Source organism: Caloenas nicobarica, chromosome 2 (assembly GCF_036013445.1).
Source record: "Caloenas nicobarica isolate bCalNic1 chromosome 2, bCalNic1.hap1, whole genome shotgun sequence".
Classification (NCBI taxonomy): domain Eukaryota; kingdom Metazoa; phylum Chordata; class Aves; order Columbiformes; family Columbidae; genus Caloenas; species Caloenas nicobarica.
The window spans coordinates 19,176,364-19,194,980 of NC_088246.1; the positions used below are offsets into that span (position 1 = coordinate 19,176,364).

An 18,617-nucleotide genomic window follows, 5' to 3' on the forward strand; every position below is an offset into this window, starting at 1 on the left:
GAGTAAATTGACAGAATAGCTGAGTCTGAGAGTTTTTGAATGTTTTTGGTCTGTGGAAGTTAATAAACTGACTTTGTAACAAGAATTGAAAATCTTTTCCAAAAGTTCATGTGTGGTGTTTTCTTTTTCTATTTGTTTCAGTGACAGCATACTGGAACTTAGTGTTATGCCAAAAGATGAGGACATCCTTCAGTTGGTATGTTTACGAAGTTTATATTCAGACAGTATGTTGACTAAAGAAAAATATCTTGCTGTTGCTTACAAAGTCTTTGAACTGTGCTACCAGCAAGTAATTAGAGTTAACATTTCTCTATCACACCTTGGATATTTTCCTACTTGCTTACCATCCCTGCAATTTTAGAGGAATCAAAATATAGGGGAGAATATCTTCTTCACATGATATTTCTAGGATCTTGTTAAAAAAAAAAAAAATCTCGGACTAGTGTTTGTATTTGTATTATATTTTTGCTTAGTTTCCTTATGTTAGAATTTATGAATTGGATTGCTTTCCTTAACTAGGTTGTCTAATTCTAAAGACGTTGGAATTATTACTAAATTTGAATTAAAAGCCTAGCATATGGTGCTTAAAATTAGCTTGTGTTTAATAACTCACTAGTTATCAGTCGATTTCCAGGAAAGAAGCAAAATTATGAATATGTGTAAGGTTGTTACCAAAATTTTTAATTTTAACTGCTATAGATAATTTGTTACACTAGTGCCTGTATGTTCTCAATTTGAATGGAGATCCTGCATATACAGTGAGATAATTCATCTCCCGCTTACTAGGTCCAAAAAAGCTGTGACTAAAATCTGATGTGTAAATGTGTATTGTGAAGAATTAGGAAAACACCTAACGTATTGATATACTGTAGTTTCTTTTTAATTAGAGGAAATGAGAAGATGACAAGCATGGTAGACTTTCTGGTTAGTAGTTGGAAAATTGTATTTTCTAATCTATACAGAAATAGTGAGAAATAACAGTTAAGAAAAACCTGTGGATTTCAGTAGCTGTTGTCCAGTATTAAAGGACAAGTTATTGGGTAAAGAAAAAAACCAGGAAACTCTGTTTTGAGCTGGAGGTGAGGATAGAGGCTAGCATGGGAACTCAGCCAGTTAGGCCAACAAGCCAAGATTATTAGAATAGATGTGATATTTTGAGAACATTTGATAAAGAAATATTTCAGTAATCCAGTACAGCTAATGTTGGCAGCAGGGGGTGAGTTTTGATTGCATGAATAAGTGGGAGGGAAAACCTGGGGGTTTTGTCTGTCTGGTGTTTTTTTGGTTTGCTTTTTGGTGGTGGTTGTTGTTGTTTTTGTTTCTCCAAACTAGAACTCTGGATATGTAGAAATGCGGGATTAGTTTTACCTTTCAAATGATCTGAATGGCCACATGCATCTAATGCAGTCATTTAGCCATAGCAGTCTAAGGATGTGGGCAATGCAAAATTCGTAGGTTTAAAGTTAAACCTTTATATTTGGCTGGGTGCGGAGCTCTTGGGCACGTCTTCCCTATGCAGATGAAACACAAAGTGGATGCTTCAGGTAAAGTATAGATGGAAAATGATTGGAATTTAAATTTTGTTATATTGATGAGTGAGATAATGGGAGCAGAGAAAGAAAGGAAGGAAGAAAGAAAAGATTGTTGCTTTTGGGCTAGAGAAGGATACTAGTAAAAAGAAAATAAGGTAATTCTCCTGAAGGAGATTGAGGGCTAAAGGAAAGAAAAAATATCTGCCTGTGGGTGTTCTAGGAGAAAACTGGAGATACATGGAATAATTTCCAGGTGTCATTTTAAAAGTTCGTTCTGAGTTGTAAGATGTGGTAGAGTTGTGAATTTTGTATATCAGGCTCCTCTTTTGAAGATAGAAAGAGGATTAGGTTTGAGAAGTGGAGACATCAGTGTGAAAAAAATGCTTTGCGTTGCCCCTATAGCTTCTATGAGTTCCTTCTGGCAGTTGTTTGCTGTTGTGATGGGTTAATACGTGATTATGATACAGTATAGAGGAGTTTCTGTTCCTGTTTGCTATGATGCATTTGTTTGGGTTGAAGTGGGCTTGTCTTGAGGACTGTTTGTTCTACACAGCATCTGCCAGGGGAAAGCCATGAAGAGACGGGTGTTTTCTGAGGTCCGCGAGACTGCGCATTGCGTGTACTCAGGGCTGTTGGAAGAGATTCTGATGGCCGCAGTTCACTCATGCTGTGCTGCCATGGTCGGTATTTTACTATATATGTCTTCAGGTGTCGATATTTGGCAGAGATGCAACATGTGAAGATACAGATGATAAAAATGACTTGCATCATACAACAAAAGTTCTAAGTTATGGCCAGTGGTTTTCTCCCTTTTAGACCACCACAGAGGAGGAAAAATCTTCTAAAATAACAATCAGCAGTCCTTTGAGAGACACTGCACCCCTGTAATGTCAGTCAAATGAAAAATCTGTGCAATTCCTCTGAAAATGTTGATTTTTAATCTTCAGCCTTTAGATGTTAGAATCTACTGTTCTCATGACCAGATTTGGTGAAGAACTTCGCTGTACTCAAAGCTGAACACTCAGGTTTAAAATATTTTCAGAGTAATAACATAGAATGTTATTACTTTCACTCCCTGTGAAAAGACAGTAAATTTTTGAATTTTTGTTTTCAGCTGAGAAGCTGCCTTTTAAATTTTTTTTTTTTCCCTCTTCCTATTTTTGTCTTTGTGATTAAGGCTATATTAGCTCTTCTGGAAATCTTATGTCTAAATAAAATATAAACCTCAGAGTGAATTCATATTCCTGAAGTACAGCTCACATAAGTAATTGATAACAATAACTTCTATAGTGTTAGTGTCAATATAAGTACAATGTGAACCATAAATTGTAAAGTACAGTGCCCTTATTAATAGAGGAAAAACTTATACTTTTCATACTAAAATTTTGTAAGTTATTATGTTGTTTTCTTTTGTAATTTAGTTGTTTTCTTTGACATATGTCATAACTTTCACTGTAAATATCTTCAGATGGTATCGCTCAGTGCGAAAGGTTTATGTTAAAACTGGTATTCTTTAAAAACAGAAGAACTCAAAGAACTACTGGATATTGTAGTAGGAGCAAATGAGAGGTTTATCTAGTGTGGGGGTGTCAAACTCATTTTCACTGGGGGCCGCATCAGCCTCATGGTCGCCTTCAAAGGGCCGAATGTCATTTTAGGACTGTATCCTGATAGTGCAATCAGGATGAAATAGCTTCATTATATTCAGGAATGATGCTGGTTGGCGGTTTGGTCCATGTGATGGTGGCTGATAGCTAGTTAACTACGTGAGGAACACAGTTGCTTATTTCTGTCCTTAGTTCACTATTTATAAACCTTGAGTTTAGTCTTCAGAAATACTCATACATGTCTGTGAACTTCTCGATGTACTGGAGTTCCTGCAAACAGGGCTTTAAACACGTTCGTCAGTAGTAACAATGAAGTGGTCCAGTCCACAGGTGGTTGCCCTCTGTGGCACGTGCACACTTCTGGGTTAGGAGGGAATTAGGGGTGAAATCTTGCCATTAGAGAAGTCGGTGTCAGTCGTGTTTGTTCACTGGTGTGGTTTTGGAAATGTCACTTTGGGGGTGGGGAAAGGGTATTTAAAACATCTCTGTCTGTGGCAGAAACTTGAACTCTTGACAACTATAGATGTGTTGGGTTTTTCATGCCCCTCCTCAAATTTGAGATTGGTTTACTTAAAACAATACCTTCTGATGATTTTGAAAGGTTTGTAGGTATGTAAACATTTTTAGATCATGAGGAGGAAGATGATTATATTATACTCTCCTCAGTGTTTCAAATTCGATGTATCTATATACAATTTCTGGAGCATTCTCAACATTTTTGACAGAATTTTGGCATCTTGTAGGTTTTAGTACCACTAACTTCATACAAATGGGAAGACACATTTAGGTCGGCTACAAATAGTTCCTTTTGTCAAGTGTATTTAATGGAATTGTTACTGGTTTGTAACGTTCGGATAAAAAATTTAATACTAAAAAGTTGTTCAAATCGTGACACTGTTCAGTCATTCAAAAGCTTTTTGTGCTGCACAGAAAATAGTGGATGTAAAGGCGCTTCCTACAGAGAGAAAATTAAACTTTCTAGACCCACATACAGGTCAGCCTTATGACTCTTGTCAGTGGAGTTAGTAGTGTCTAACCTGGATGTGTCAGGGTGTCCTCAGTGTGCGGGATTTTTGGACCATTTTTTCGAGGTATGTTCATGTTGTAATTTACCTGTTTGCCCATCATGCCTTGCACATGCGAAGGAGAATATAGCTTTCAAGTCACTGAATTTTTAAGTATCAGGCACTTGAAAATATCACTCTTTTAAAAATTGCATTTTTAATATGATCTAAATTGAAGCTATTTATTGGAACGTTATTTGTAATCTAGTGTATTAATGCTTATGTATAGGATTTATTATATGTAAGCATACACAGATATTAATTTTTAAATACGTGTATCTACTTTGTTTATATGTATATAAACACACATACTATAGATAAGTTATCCTGATCTCTGTAGTTTCATCTACAAAAATATTTTATTGGGCATTCTGTGAATAAATGTGGAAATGAAAGGGGGCTGTTTACTATTATATGGTTTCGATATGTTTAGTTCCCTCTTGCATATCTTTTAATTTACATCTTAATCTTTCCTGAAAATTAGAGACCATCGAAACTGCGTATTGGTAACTGAAAGTTGGCCATGTTTGAACAGAAATGTTTCTCTTGTCATAGATAGCAGGAGAACAAAAAAGTCCTGGATGATAATGACCAGGAAAGCGAGTGAAAGTCAATTGTAGCATATATTTTCATTTTGTTCCTCTTTCTAGTCAGGCAATATGGAAGTTTTCAGTATATTGGGAGATCTGGACAGCAGTCTTCTGCTTTGTCATTTCTGATACTCACCATTTTTGTGGAACTTGGCTGCTCTCAAGGCATTGCAGTGTCCTGAAATTGCCAGTGATGCACCTGCATTAAAAAATAAGAAAAAAAAAAAAAAAGTAAGGAAACGTATTCTAGAGTTTTATATGCCCCAGTAACCTTAATGCCTCTGACTACAGATTTGCCCACAGTCAACTTTGTCTTTTTGCCTCTCCCTCCCTCCCTCCCATCAGACCTACTGGAGCAACATGGCTGTTTCATTGGCAAACTGTGACATATTTTCACTTGCTTCGCTTTTAATAAATAGAGATGTTTCCATAAGTAGCTGTATTTAGTCCAGAGTCTTGGAGCATTTGTTTACTTTCAGATTTTGTACTGACGCAGTTACTAATGTGTGCAGAGGTTAATATTAAAGTTCTGGCAGCGAGTACAATGGAAGGAGGGGTGTGGTTTGAAGATGTAGTGACCTAGAAGAAGAGACTTAAGCTTTGTTATCTAACATTGCAAGTGTTAGAAAATACCATTTACATCAACCCCCCCTCACTGTGATTTAGACTAATATTTACAAGAAAGTCTCTTACACACCTTGTACTTAGAAATTAAATTTCTTGGGCTTAAGGCGTTAAATTTTATATATTGAAAATTCACGTCCATTGGGAAGAAAGGGTGTGTGATTTTTCTCAAATATTGTTATCTGACCGTAGTGTTTGCTGGGTGTCTCAGGGTAAAATGAAACCACTTGAGCTGTATTACTAACATTCTTGCCAGAGCAAACTAGAAGTGGAAAATGTTTCCTTTTGAAACAGCTGAAAACCTTTCTGGCGTGCAGTTCTCATGCTAAATGTGAGAATAAGTTAGGACTGGGGAAGAAAATAATTTAGTAGGAAAGAAACACAATCTGAAGCCAAACTGGATGGAGAAGGAAGGAAGAACTGCCTCAAGCTCAGTCTTGCAAGTTGCAGGGCGCATCGGTTTCTGATTCATCAAAATGCTTATCTCCAGTTTTGCAAGTAGTTCGGTTGAAATCAGTGTTGTTGTTCATCCTTTAATGAAGCAAACTCATCCTCAGTGAAGCATATGCCTATGTGCTTTTATGGGCTTGGACTAAGGGATGTAGGACATGGTTGGCTCAAGCTCTTGAAAGAACAGAGTTTCAGTGATTCTTACGAACAGGAGTCCTTGTACGTTGGCTATCACTTTGCTAACATCAAATTGCATAAAATTGAGTGGGGAAAAAAGCGAGGAAAACCCTTCGGCTGAATTTGAGAGTTAGTAAAATACCTTGTAGAATGCTTTATTTGCTCAAAATTTATTTTGTGTATCATGCAGCATGAGTGTATTTCCTTACCAGTTAAGCCCTTAACATGCTAATGGTTATATAGATTCACAGTACGAAATTAATTCTTTGCCATAAGAGTTTGCAAACTTGGTACAAACAAAACTGAATAACTGTTGAGTACCCAGCTCCTGTAGGAATTTGAGTGGCTTGGCTGGTGTCTCTGAATCAGGAACATCACTGATCTGGATTTTTTTAAAATTTTTTTTAGATGGAAGGCTTTTTTTAATTTTTAAGGCTTTTTAAAGACCTAAGTCATACCCTAATGGCGTCTGTTGTAATTACTTAGAGGCTAAGATAGTACTTCTACATACTGTGTCGTTAGAGGAACTAAGGGGACAGAGAGTAATATTTAAACTGTGTTTTATATATAGTTATGAAATAAGTATCAAAAATAGTGTATGAATGCTAATAAGTATATTGGTGTACTTCACATTTTTTAATCTCTAAACCTTTTCTAAAAATTTCACCATCACCTTCTAGTTAAAGCAATGAAAATATTTCATAGTAAAAAGGCTGATAATGCATCATTCAGCGTGACATTATTCAGAATGGATCCGTGCATTTTTTGTAAGTTGCAATATTTTTCTGTAGGCCCTTAATCAGAATTATGAAACAAAGATATTTAATATTCCTTGTGGAAATGTCACAGCCCCCATTTATAAACTTCTTTCTTGGGAGAAAGTCTAGCTTTGTTTCAGTGATTTCTTGGGAGGTAGGTAGAATGAGGTTGAAGGAAGAACTACACTTTTTGTCATCAAAGGCATTTTTCCAGTTACTCTTTCTGACTCAGAACTGACAGTCTGTCTGTCTGGATATACCTGCAATCACATAATCATACTGTTTATTGGGGAAGGAGGGAGGAAGCCTCGTTGATCTCATTTTGGACCCTGTGAGAATGCTGTCTTTTGAAGAAGGCGTTTTAATATCTGTGATAAATTCTGTCAAGAACTGATTTTTATACTCATTTGTAGTCTTCAGATATGATCAGATCACACCTGTTTTGGAATTCAGCCTTTCTGCTGTCAAAGTCAATGAAGCATTGTTTGTTATGGGCATGTTTTACTAAAACATAGACATGGTGTATTTTATATTAGTGTAACGTGTGCATGTCCCGGGTTTTGAACAGGTTTATCAACTGTATAAAGTAATAATTATTTTCTGATTGGGGGGGATTATTGGTTTTGTTTGTCTTGCATGCCAGTAGTCTCTTGGTCTATTTTCTGGGTCTTCAGCATCTTTTCCATTTTTTTGGTTTGTTTTTAAATTCTTACAGCCTATCAAGATCTTAAATAGCCATTTATTTAGAGATTTTGAAATATTTATCTTTGTATGTTTCTTCCTTCCATTAAGTATGCCAGTGGAAACCTGGCTTGATTTTTACTATGAGTGAAGAAAAAAAAATACAAATCACATGAGTAGAGTGTTTCTGCAGCATCATTCCTCTAATTTCAGATGTAGAGCATGAAAGCAGCTGCAGTCAGCTGACAGCTTGTGGTCATGTTCAGATAGATGTGGGGAAGGGGCGTGCTGTTTGAAATGCATAATAAAGCCGTTGTTTCGTCACCAGGAAGCAGGGACGGGAGCAGCCCAGGGGAAATGAGACAGGAACGTTGCTGTAGTGCAAGGCAAGTCGTGTTGCATAGAGCCAGAGCTCTCTGCAGGCAGCTGTAGCGATGCACCAAGGCAAAATGGCACAAATGTATTTCGCTTTCTGTAAGGGGAGAGGATAAATGTGAGGAGCAGAAAAAAGCCCGAGATGGACATGCTCACAAGGAGGGTGAAGTTATTTTTTGTGCTCTACTGCCCTTTACCTCTGTTGGTACCTTCCAGTGAAATCAGTGTAGCTGTTTTTTTAGCTTGCTGTATCCAACATCGATATGACAACGTAATTCTGTCGTTACATCTGTAAGCAGCTTTTACTATGTTTTCCTGTTTTCTGCCAGCTGCAGTTTACAAAGGATGTCACAGCACTGGTAAGAAATGTACAGTAGCCATTTCTCTGATGGTTTTGTAAGGCATGTTTTTCCTAATAATTTATGCGAAGCAAAAATATGAAACAGCAAGTTTGTTGGAAATGAGCTAGATCGTCTGAGCTGAATTTTCTTCATAATGCTAATCTCTTAATTTATGATTTGTGCCTGTATTATTTGATTGGTTTTCTCTCGGTATGCTTTAATATTTTGCACTTCACTAATGCTCGGTGTAACATTTATTGCAGCAGTATTGTAAATGCCTCGCCCTCCTCTGTACTTTGCTCTGTATTAATTTTATGGCTGCACTTGGGCTTTTATAACCTGTCTAGTTTAAAGACGGGACACATTGATATTCTGGAATTGAGCATGTTATGATTTGGACAGGAAATGCTGTGATATGATACCTCGCCTAAGCGTGTAAAAGCCCTGAGAAATCATTTGAATCTTCTGTTGCATCGGCAGGTTCTGTGTTGGCTCTTTATTTCATTATGTTTAAACTGAACAAAGTCATGCTAAAGTTTGTCAATAATAGGATATTGTTTAAGTGTGCTATATGCTTCTCATTTATTTATTATTTTGAATGTTCTGTTAATTTCACAATGATAAATGCTGCTTTTCTAAAAAGGCTACAGAAAAATACTAATATAACCATATTTTCTCAGGAGTCAGGATCTTAAACATAAAGGTGCAAATAAATGCACTAAGGAAATTGATTTTAGATTTCAGTTTGTGTTTTAATAGTGTGTGGACAGTAGTGGATAAGTATGAATTTTCATACTGTTTGTACCTCGAAGTTAAAAATATTATTAATATTTTTACAGTAAGATTTGTGTGCCATGTACTGACTGTCTCCTGCAAAATGTAAGATGACTTATAGGGTGTTGGCTCACAACAAAGATGTTACTGCTTCAATTTATTAATTTTATGTTTAGGAACAGTAGCTTTTATATAGAAGACATCTTAGAGGAGTGTGTATATGTGTATTTGTGTGTACATCTCACGTACTACATTAAGAGAACAGAGTTCTTTTATACATTAAGTGACTAGAGAATTTTCTAGTGCTAGTTGAATTTATTATGCAGCGTTTTAACCTGTCAATTGCTGTGAAACTGTGGTTTCCAGCAATGTGAATCTTAAATGGGAAGGATGTGTGGAAGCAGAAAGCAAAATTAGGGGGGAGAAAAATACTATGTTTTGTGCTAATGGATTTTGGAAAAACCTGCCTCAGTGCCCTATCTGCAATATTTCCTAGAACTGGTCATCAGTTCGGTTTTTCAATTGTTGAGGGAATGTATGTAATGATTCTGCTTGTTCTGTTTCTGCTCACTAAGGGGATGGAATGCTATTTTTATCTTTTTAACTAACATTTTCTCTAAAATTATAGTGTGAATTTTTACTTGTGTTCCCTCTCTTGAAGCTTGATCATACGAATGCTATAGATTGTGAACTTTTCCAGCTCCCTCACTACTGAATACTCACTTAATCTTCTCTCCGCAGGCATACTCCCAAGATGCCTACCTGAAAGGCAACGAAGCCTATAGTGGTAATGCCCACAACATACCTGAACCACCGCCAATATGTTATCCGCGCCTGACATCCACAGCTTCTGTGAAGGCACAAGCTGGTGACAAGCTATCTTCTGACTTCTCACTGGGCAAACAGCAAGTCAGTAGACCAGTACGGGCATTGACACAGCCAGAGAGGGCCTACAGAATGGAAATACAAGTGCCTCCATCACCAACAGACATTGCAAAATCAAATACTGCTGTGTGCGTTTGCAATGAAACTGTACGGACTGTTATTGTGCCTTCTGAGAAGGCTGTAGATTTGCCATCTTGTAGAAATAACCATGCTGGTCCATCACACAGGACAGAGGAAGTAAGATACGGCTTAAAAGATCAAACCAGTCTAAAAGCACGGACCACGTCGCCACCTTCTTCAGTGTCCACTGCCATTGTACTTCCCCAGACTCCAATAACAAGACCAGTTGATCCCACTGGAACACTAAGTAAAGCTTCGAATTACGTAGTGTGTCCAGAAGGAATCCCAAGCACTAGACCTCCCGCCCAAGCCACAGACTCGCCCTCGATCTCTACTAATCATTACAGTTCTCCAACGTCCCACCAGCATATAGACTGGAAGACCTACAAAACTTACAAAGAGTACATTGATAATAGGCGCATGCACATGTATGGCTCCCGGACAATACAGGAAAGGCTGGATAGTTTAAGAGCAGCTTCTCAGAATACAACCGATTATAATCAAGTGGTGCCAAATCACACTGCTTCCCAGGTACGGCGCAGGAGCACCTCTCACGACAGGGTTCCGCAGTCTGTTCAGATCCGGCAGAGAAGTGTATCCCAGGAAAGACTCGAAGACCCTGTGTTGATGAAGGAGTGGCCACGAAGTGCTTCGCAGGATACTCTAACTTCACCTTCCATTAATGCTAGGAATCACAGGGCTCAGTCATGGGATTATCTCAGCAAGCAGGGTGAAGTGCTAGAAAACTTTCATTCTGAGAACCTGATGGTGGATACTAATGGAGATAGGAGAAAGACTTACAAGTGGACAGGGTTTACTGAACAAGATGATCGGCGAGGTATTTATGAGAGGTCTAGACAGCATGCATTTCATATGTCCCTTCGAGGTCAAAATTTTTCTGTGACTCCGAGCCCTTATATTTCAGACAACAGGAGAACAGCTAGTAGAGCTTCTCTGCCTGGTTCTCATTTTCAGAAAGGTCCGCCAGATATAAAAATGTTGCAGTCTTCTCGAGATCTACAGACTCCTGGGGGAGTTTCAAAACCTACAGCCGTTTCACAAGAGAGATTGTCTCTCACACCAGCCAGAAGTTCTAAAAGTAGCTCTTTGAAGAGCTCTACTCCCTATGCAGCAAAACCATCATTTCCCCATAGCCAGGGCCTGGATGCTATTGCCAGCAAAGACCAAAGAACAGTAAATCACTTGCATCAGAGTGGTCTGTTAAACCAACAGTCAAGGATCCGAGCAGAAGGTGCCCCAGATCACAAAACAGAAACTGGCAAAACCATCCAACCCTCCTCTCTGTCTCCAGCTTCTGCCAAACTTGTTCAGCCAACGAGTGAGAGTTCAACTACCTCTGACAATGTAGAAGGTTCCATCAGACAAAAGATTCATGATTTCAAAAGGGAAGATGTCCACGAGCCTGAAAGTCTGCAAACAGGTGTTCAGGAAAATGACAAAGATACAGTGGTCATGCGGGACAAGTCACCTTCTGGCCACCAAACTCCACAGCCTTTGAGGCATCAGTCCTACATTCTTGCTGTAAATGACCAGGAGGCAGCCTCGGACACTACCTGTTGGTTACCTAACGATGCTCGAAGAGAAGTCCACATAAAAAGAATAGAAGAAAGGAAAGCATCAGGTTCCAGCCCACCTGGTGACTCCTTGGCTTCTATTCCATTTATTGGTGAGTTAAACTACTCCAGTGCACATCAAAAGCTTTTTTCTGCTAGATGGAGTGCCCCACACCAGGTAGCTGATGGCTGTTCCCGCAAACACTGAGGTCGAGGGGCATGAGGGCTCTTTTCTCATCTAGAGTAATATTAAGTTGGTAAAACAAAAAATAGTGTTCAGTGGAGGAAAAAAATGTTTAGTTTTGTTTGAAGTCCTGGAGAATCAATGCAAAAAAAAAAAATCTACAGTGATTCGATATTTTTCTAGATTTTTCCTTAACCCCATGGAGACATCCACATTATATAACTGCATCTGGCTATCATTCCATGTAATACTCTGATGTTATGTATGTTGACAGCTAGCATTTGCTGCACCTTTCAAAGTATTTTTATTTCTCTAGTATAAAATATTTGCAATCCAGTAAACTGAGAATATGGATGCAAATCCATATAAGGTGATTTGTGAAAAAAAAGTTGGTCAGCTGAATAGGTAAGGCGAAAGCTTTCTGAGATAGATATGGGATAGAGGAAGGCCATTCCAGGTGAAAGGATATTAATAAAATGAAATTAATTTTAAAGTAAAGATGCTAATGTGGATGTGAAGTAAAGGGTTTGTGGAAGCAGAATGTGAGAACCTGCAAAGATTCATCTGTGGGTTGTGACACAAACGGGATTGGAATTATAGGGAGTTTCCAGGAAGGGGGCTGAGCAGTTTTGAGATCACTTGGAAGAAAAGAGGAACCCACGGGAGGATTTTAAGTAGTAGAAGAAAAAAATCCAGTGTTGGTTGTGTGAGAGCATTTCTGTTTTACTCAGGTAATCAATGCCTGTGTCATCTTTGCCCCACTCTTGTTGAGTTGGGTTTTCTTTTTTGTTGTGGCTGGTTTAATTCTTTGGAGTCTAGATGTCTATGGACTGTTTTCCACATGGGTTGATATATACTTTTGTGTTCTTGAATTTTGTATAAGACCTATTTAGAAAATACTGAATTTTGATTCTCAAATTCACATATGTGAAAAACAACTCTTAATACTTTTCAGGGTTTTTTTTACAGATTAGGTTAAGGGAGTCTTTGTGCAGGGTTTTTTAATATTGTGCCTAAAATCAATGTTGGGTACTTGATTTAAGTTATGCGTGTTAATTGTACATGCTTAGGAGTGCTTGCTGGGAGTTTTCTAATCTCATACAATTTAAATGTCCTGTGGAAATCAGATCAAGACTGTCAAAATCAAGCCCAACCTTTTCTACACAATTTACTGTCTTGATTATGACGAAGGTTTGCCATGAACTCTTCCTCATGTGACTTGCTTCCAGATTTTAGAGAAATCTGATTATTAAAATTCAAAGAAGCCTTAAACATGTCAATTGTATTGCATTCTGGTAGGAGCTGAGCAGTTCAGAAGAAACAAAGTTGTGACTCTCCATTGCAGCCTCTTAGCATGACACCACAGGGGATTATGTGAATTGCTATGAGCTCCTTAGCCTCTTGATCTGGAACCTCCTGAATACTCCAGAAATATTAAGAAGCGGTGCTGCTCGAGTGTGGGCACGGTCTGAGCCAGCCCAGCATTGTGGCTGCCTTCCTAGCAGGCTGCTTTCCTAGCAGGGAAATTTCCACCACAACGCCGGTACACTGAAGAGGAAATAACCCTCTCTGAATAGGAAGAGCATCAAATGCCATTAAGAGTGGGCATCTTCCTTAAGTTAGAATTAATATGCATGATTCTTACTTTGCTTGTTCCGCTATCATTATGCATAATTACAGCTTCACTTGTTAAAAGCCTTACTTAATCAGGCAGATAAAACCTTAGATCTACTTTGAAATGCAGTTAAAGGCTATTTAACTCTTCCGAAGGAAAGTCACTTGGATTTTGGTGTTTTATGTGCCTTTTTTTTTCCTTCTGTCTGATTGAGAAAGATGTGACTTTTGAATAAGGATGTCTGTTGGTCTTGGCAACCTGTCTGCTTCCCTTACATTACATCAACATAATTGTTTCTTGCAGTATTAGGTCTTGTTAAATATGGTTCACTTCATGAATGCACTTACTGGATTTATTTTTGCAGTAGATCTTTGGAATAGTAAGAATGTAAATTTGAGGGGGATAAGTATCTTCCAAGGTTACATATTACTTCAGTTTCAAATACTTCGTGGTGTGTTTACTTTTGTTATCACTTTCTGCTTGTTAAAAGTAGATTTGGCCATATCTTAATTTGTGAATAACTGAGAAAAAATTACGCGTATTTTGGTAGAAATTCAGCCAGGAACATTTGCCTTCCACAGCAGTATTTTGTGACTAACCTGCTCGTGAGAACAGCACAACATCAGGATGATTGCAGAGTATCTCTTTGTAAGCAGCACATTGCCTTGCAGCAGAAACAGGGATCCAAGCAGAGTTTCCATCGAGATTGCACAGGGCAGATCCTTGCAGGGGTTGTGGTGGGTTGCTGAAGAGCTGCTGTTTGACACTAGTCCTGTCACAAACTGCAATTCTAAGCAGGGAGGTTACGTTTTGGTTTGCATTTGTAGATAGAAATGAGAGATCTGTTCAGACCAAAGCTAGTGCAGGTAGATGTAATATCTTTTGTAGGAGAAATTTATTTATTTTAAAAAAATAGGTGAGGTATTGTGTGCTTAAACTCTTCTTCAGGTAAGGAGATGTTCTTGGAGAACGAGAAAGCTGCCAGTTTTACAGAAAAACATACCCTGGTGCTGCAGGTTTCAGTTCTTTCCGTGCACTGCTAAATGTAGGGTATCATGGTTAGCTTGAAAAGCTGCTGCTTCTATTTCAGGTCCAAAGAAAGGCTCTCTTCTTGAAATGCTCTCCATTGTTTCAAACTATAGCAGTTGGTCTAATGAAAGGTTATTCTTTTTACCCAGAAATGGTCTCACCTATTCTCTAGACTAGTAAGAATACAATTATCTCTGTCAGTGACGATATTAGCAATTGTGGTGTTTAATGCATGTTTTTTCAAACTCGTAATTTTCACACCATTTTTCTGTTAGGGAACAACAAATAATAAATTTCTGACCTACTGGGTAATTTTGGATGTGTTAACCTGCACTGAGATTTAAATTAGAATGCTACTTAACATTTCTGTAACCGTCGAGAAAAGGTTCATTCAGAATAGTTACTTTAATACATTTCTTAGACATAGATGTCTAGTGGGCATGTCTAAGATTTGCGGCTAGCTTCAAACTATTTTTTTCCTTCTTACACCATTTATTTTAGAGTAAAAAGTAATTTTAAATACAAGATAATCTAACTCCCTGGCCGAGTTGAATGAACTACCCCTGTGAGTGAAATGGAGAAACTGCTTCAGCACTAAAGCTGGTTGTAGTATGTCTGGCTGCCAGTGTAACCCAGTGCTTAGGCGATGACTACTGGGTGAATGTTGGTTTTGACTTCACAGAGCGTTGTCACATGAAAATTAATTTTAAATGGATTTTTTTAAAAAAATATTCAGCTTGAATAAACATCATCTTGAAGTTTAAATTTTTTTTTTCTTTTTTCAAATAAAACAAATTTATAGTCATCCTATTACAGAGCTTTTCTTTTAGGCATGCAGTAGCATCAGATAAGTATGAAGACTTCTCCTCAGAGGTGTGATCCCATTTTTGAAAATGTCTAGTACATCCTTACCCTAGAAAAATTTTAGGTCACTTCATTCCACTCTTAATTTTTAAATAACTGAGAGAAAATTAACCAGACAAAAATATTTGAACAGACTTCGGTGTTACTGAAGTGGCGTAAAAATTACATGAGTGTCCTTTCTCTGGCTGAAATTGATACCTAAGGAAAGGTGTAAGAATAGGACAATTATATATGATATTTAATGGTGGTACTTTCTATTCTCCAACCATTTGCACTTTACAACATTCCTGAGCCAAATGTGATTTTAAGTGCTCTATAAATTTCTCCGTTCTCTTTGGCACTACAGTAAAATTTTGCTATCCAATACCCTGTATTGATTTACATAAAGATTTGCCAGGAGTTTCACAGCTTTAACTATGTGGTATTTATTCCCTTTTTTGTGTGTGTGGTTTTTTAAAACCTGTCTCCTGGTGGCTGAATTTCTGATAAAAATGTAAGAGTGACCAGCAGACTGCTAATCTTGATTCACCCTTTCCATGCCACTTAGGGTTTTATCTCTTGATTCCTTCTACCCTTGTGCAAACAAGCCACCATTGTGATTTCTGTTCTAATAATCAGGCAGACTCTACTTGACACCTTGCCTTAAGAGCTGATCTTCATGCTAGTTTTTAAAAACAAAGTATTTTTTTATTGTCTTCCAATATCTATTTTTCTACAAAATTCTGGCATAATAAGAATATTTGAGTACTTCTTGATTAACAGATAAGATAAATTTAGATGGCTTCTACTGAATTCTGTTCAAACTTTTTTTTTTTTACCAAATGCGGGTTTTTTTAGAGTAAATTAACTAAGGAGTTAGGAGATTAAACATTCTAAAACACTCAGCATTAGTTAAAATTTTCAGACATCTTTATTGTGCATATGATGACATTCTTCTGTAATGCTGGCAGTAGAGATGTATAGGGTTTACCTTTCTCCAGACCTACATCTAATGGTAAGCCATGTACATAACTCCAAGTACGTTTTTTGAAAGTGTAGTGAGTTTATTGGCTCTTTTTAGTGAGATACGTGCCATACCTTTCCTGTCTTTCACCTACATCTTTATGCTGCTCTCTGCAGGCTGCTTAGGCTCTGGAATAGAAGGCGACAATGTAAATACACACATACTGAATGCAGTTATAGTCTTGAAACTAGAAAATAGAAACCAATACACTTGCACAACACACTGTGGAAAGAGTAATGATGATAGGAGTAGAGAAGGGTTAAGGGAAATGACTAGTATTATTCTCATGTGCAATAAAGAAGTGATTGAAAGACTGTACTTACTCTGTTTTCTTCATGTGAGAGATAACCATCAGGCAGAGAGAAATTCAGAACTTCAAACTTCTGCAGCAGAGATCGTGGTTTGTCAACCCAAATTATGCGGATGCCTTAAGGGCAGATTGTGGCTGAAATACATGCATTTGACATGGCATGTTTTAAGGAAGCTTTAAATTTAGCAAAAACTGTTAACAGTCAAGATGAATATGAAAATCTTCACCCATTGTGATTTTTTTCTTCCCGAAAGTTACTGCCTAGCTATTCCAAACTATGAAAACATAAATGTAACTGCAATAGAAATTAGAGCTGACAGATGTTCATTTTTGAGAGACTATTGCTTCCATTATTTCAGTGATAGCACTGGCACAGCTTTTAACATGTCATCAGTGTTTCTAAGATAAGCATCAGTCTTCTGGGTTTTTTTCCAGGGTTTTCACAGTGTAGCCTGCCAAATCGCTATTGCTCCAGGCTGAAATTTTTAGTGTTTTTCATCCAAAGAACAATTTTTAAATCATTGTGGTATTCCCAAGTATAGCAGCCAAAACACAATATCACAAATTAGCATTTTAAATACCATTCAAATGCTTCTGTAACTGAATTTTTTTAATTAAAACTTAAAATTTGAAGTCAATAATTCATAACATCTAGAAGAGTTCTAATTGATCTAAAGCATCAGATTTGTGTGGTAATGGGTAATTTTTTCAAAGTGTAAATCATCCTTAGCATATCTTTATAATTTATAGTAATTACAGGTAATAAAGGAATACTATCAGAGTCCTTTTACAGATAAAAGTGTATTGGGTATTGTACTTTTTTATGTGGCAGGGTAGTACTGTGAACAGGAACCTTTAGAATTGCTTTGTATTATTTTGCAGAGAAAGGTGCATGTTTGTTTGTTTAACACCAAAATAAGCAACAGGCTATCATAGATAACGTTTTCTGAGTAGTCTCACATGAAGAATGACTTTGGGAAGCCTTTATCTATTTGTGTGAAACTCAGTCATAATAATAATAATCATATTATATACATGAGCTCATGAGCAGAGGGCTGGATTTGATGATTCAGGAGGCTTGTTCCAGTCCTGTGTTTCTGTGGTTTACAGAAATGGGTGTGCTCAGCACGCAGACCTGTTCCTATTGTTGTCTTTTGTTTGCCTACGTGAGGATAACTACATAAAGTAGATATATGAAGAGGCTCTTTGTAAAGACAATCAGTGCTGGAAGTACTTAAAAATTAACAAAAGAAACCCAAAACTTTTTAAAGATTCTGTTTTGAAAAATGAGGTAACCAAGTCATCACGTATCTTCTTTCCAAATCATGACTTTTAGGCTTGGAAGTCTTTAAATTTTGGAGCTTTACCCTTGCAGGTTGAAGTATAAGATGCAGCAGCTTGTGCTGCAAGATCTGTAACAAAACGTCACTGTTGTTGGGGTATTTATTAGTCCTTTGTGCTGTTGTGTGTGGTAGTTCGGTTGGTTCCATATAGTTTACTTTTGATTGAACAATTCATTTTTGTTTTGTTGGTTGTTTCTGGCCTTCTCACTATGCAGGTGAAATTGTATATGTGGCCACCTTATTTGGTTGTCTTCCTGACAGGCTTCTAAGAAAAATGGTCTATATTAGTATGTCAGCGTTTACCTTAAATTCAGCTTCTTTCGGGGTTTCTTGGAGATGAGAAGCTTCTGAGGTAGACTCGCTCTAACGTCCCTGCCTGTGTGTGGATGCAGATCCTCTTCTTACTCTGCTGTCCCATCTGTCCTCTCTCCTTTCTGCCTGCATTTACACTGGTGCCTATTCCTTGCAGCCTCCGTCCCGCTCCTCTGCTCGCCCGTGCTCTGCTCGTGCCTGTGCCTCAGCAGCCTCTGCCACCCGCCCTGTGTCCTGCCGGGCCCCCCGTGTCCTGCTGCCACCGAGGTGAAGGGAGGGAGATCTGGTCCATGTGGCTCTACCATAAGAGAAGTGCTACCTGTAGCAAGCTGGAACAAAACTAAACTGAGAGGCGCAGAGGAGGGATTAGATATAGGACAAGATTTTACAGCTTTCTTCTGATGT

General features: G+C 37.8%; 1 protein-coding gene across 4 annotated transcripts in view; it reads left to right on the forward strand.

The window, feature by feature from the left end:
- ARHGAP21 (Rho GTPase activating protein 21) overlaps positions 1-18,617 on the forward strand; it is a 118,776-nt gene that overhangs the window by 79,009 nt on the left and 21,150 nt on the right. For 3 of the 4 annotated variants that reach the window (XM_065628979.1, XM_065628978.1, XM_065628980.1), the window contains 3 exons: positions 142-196; positions 8,188-8,217; positions 9,715-11,665. In XM_065628979.1, the coding sequence (XP_065485051.1) occupies positions 142-196; positions 8,188-8,217; positions 9,715-11,665 (2,036 nt within the window). The remainder of the gene's footprint in view (positions 1-141; positions 197-8,187; positions 8,218-9,714; positions 11,666-18,617) is intronic. The other variant, XM_065628982.1, reaches the window with a different exon arrangement.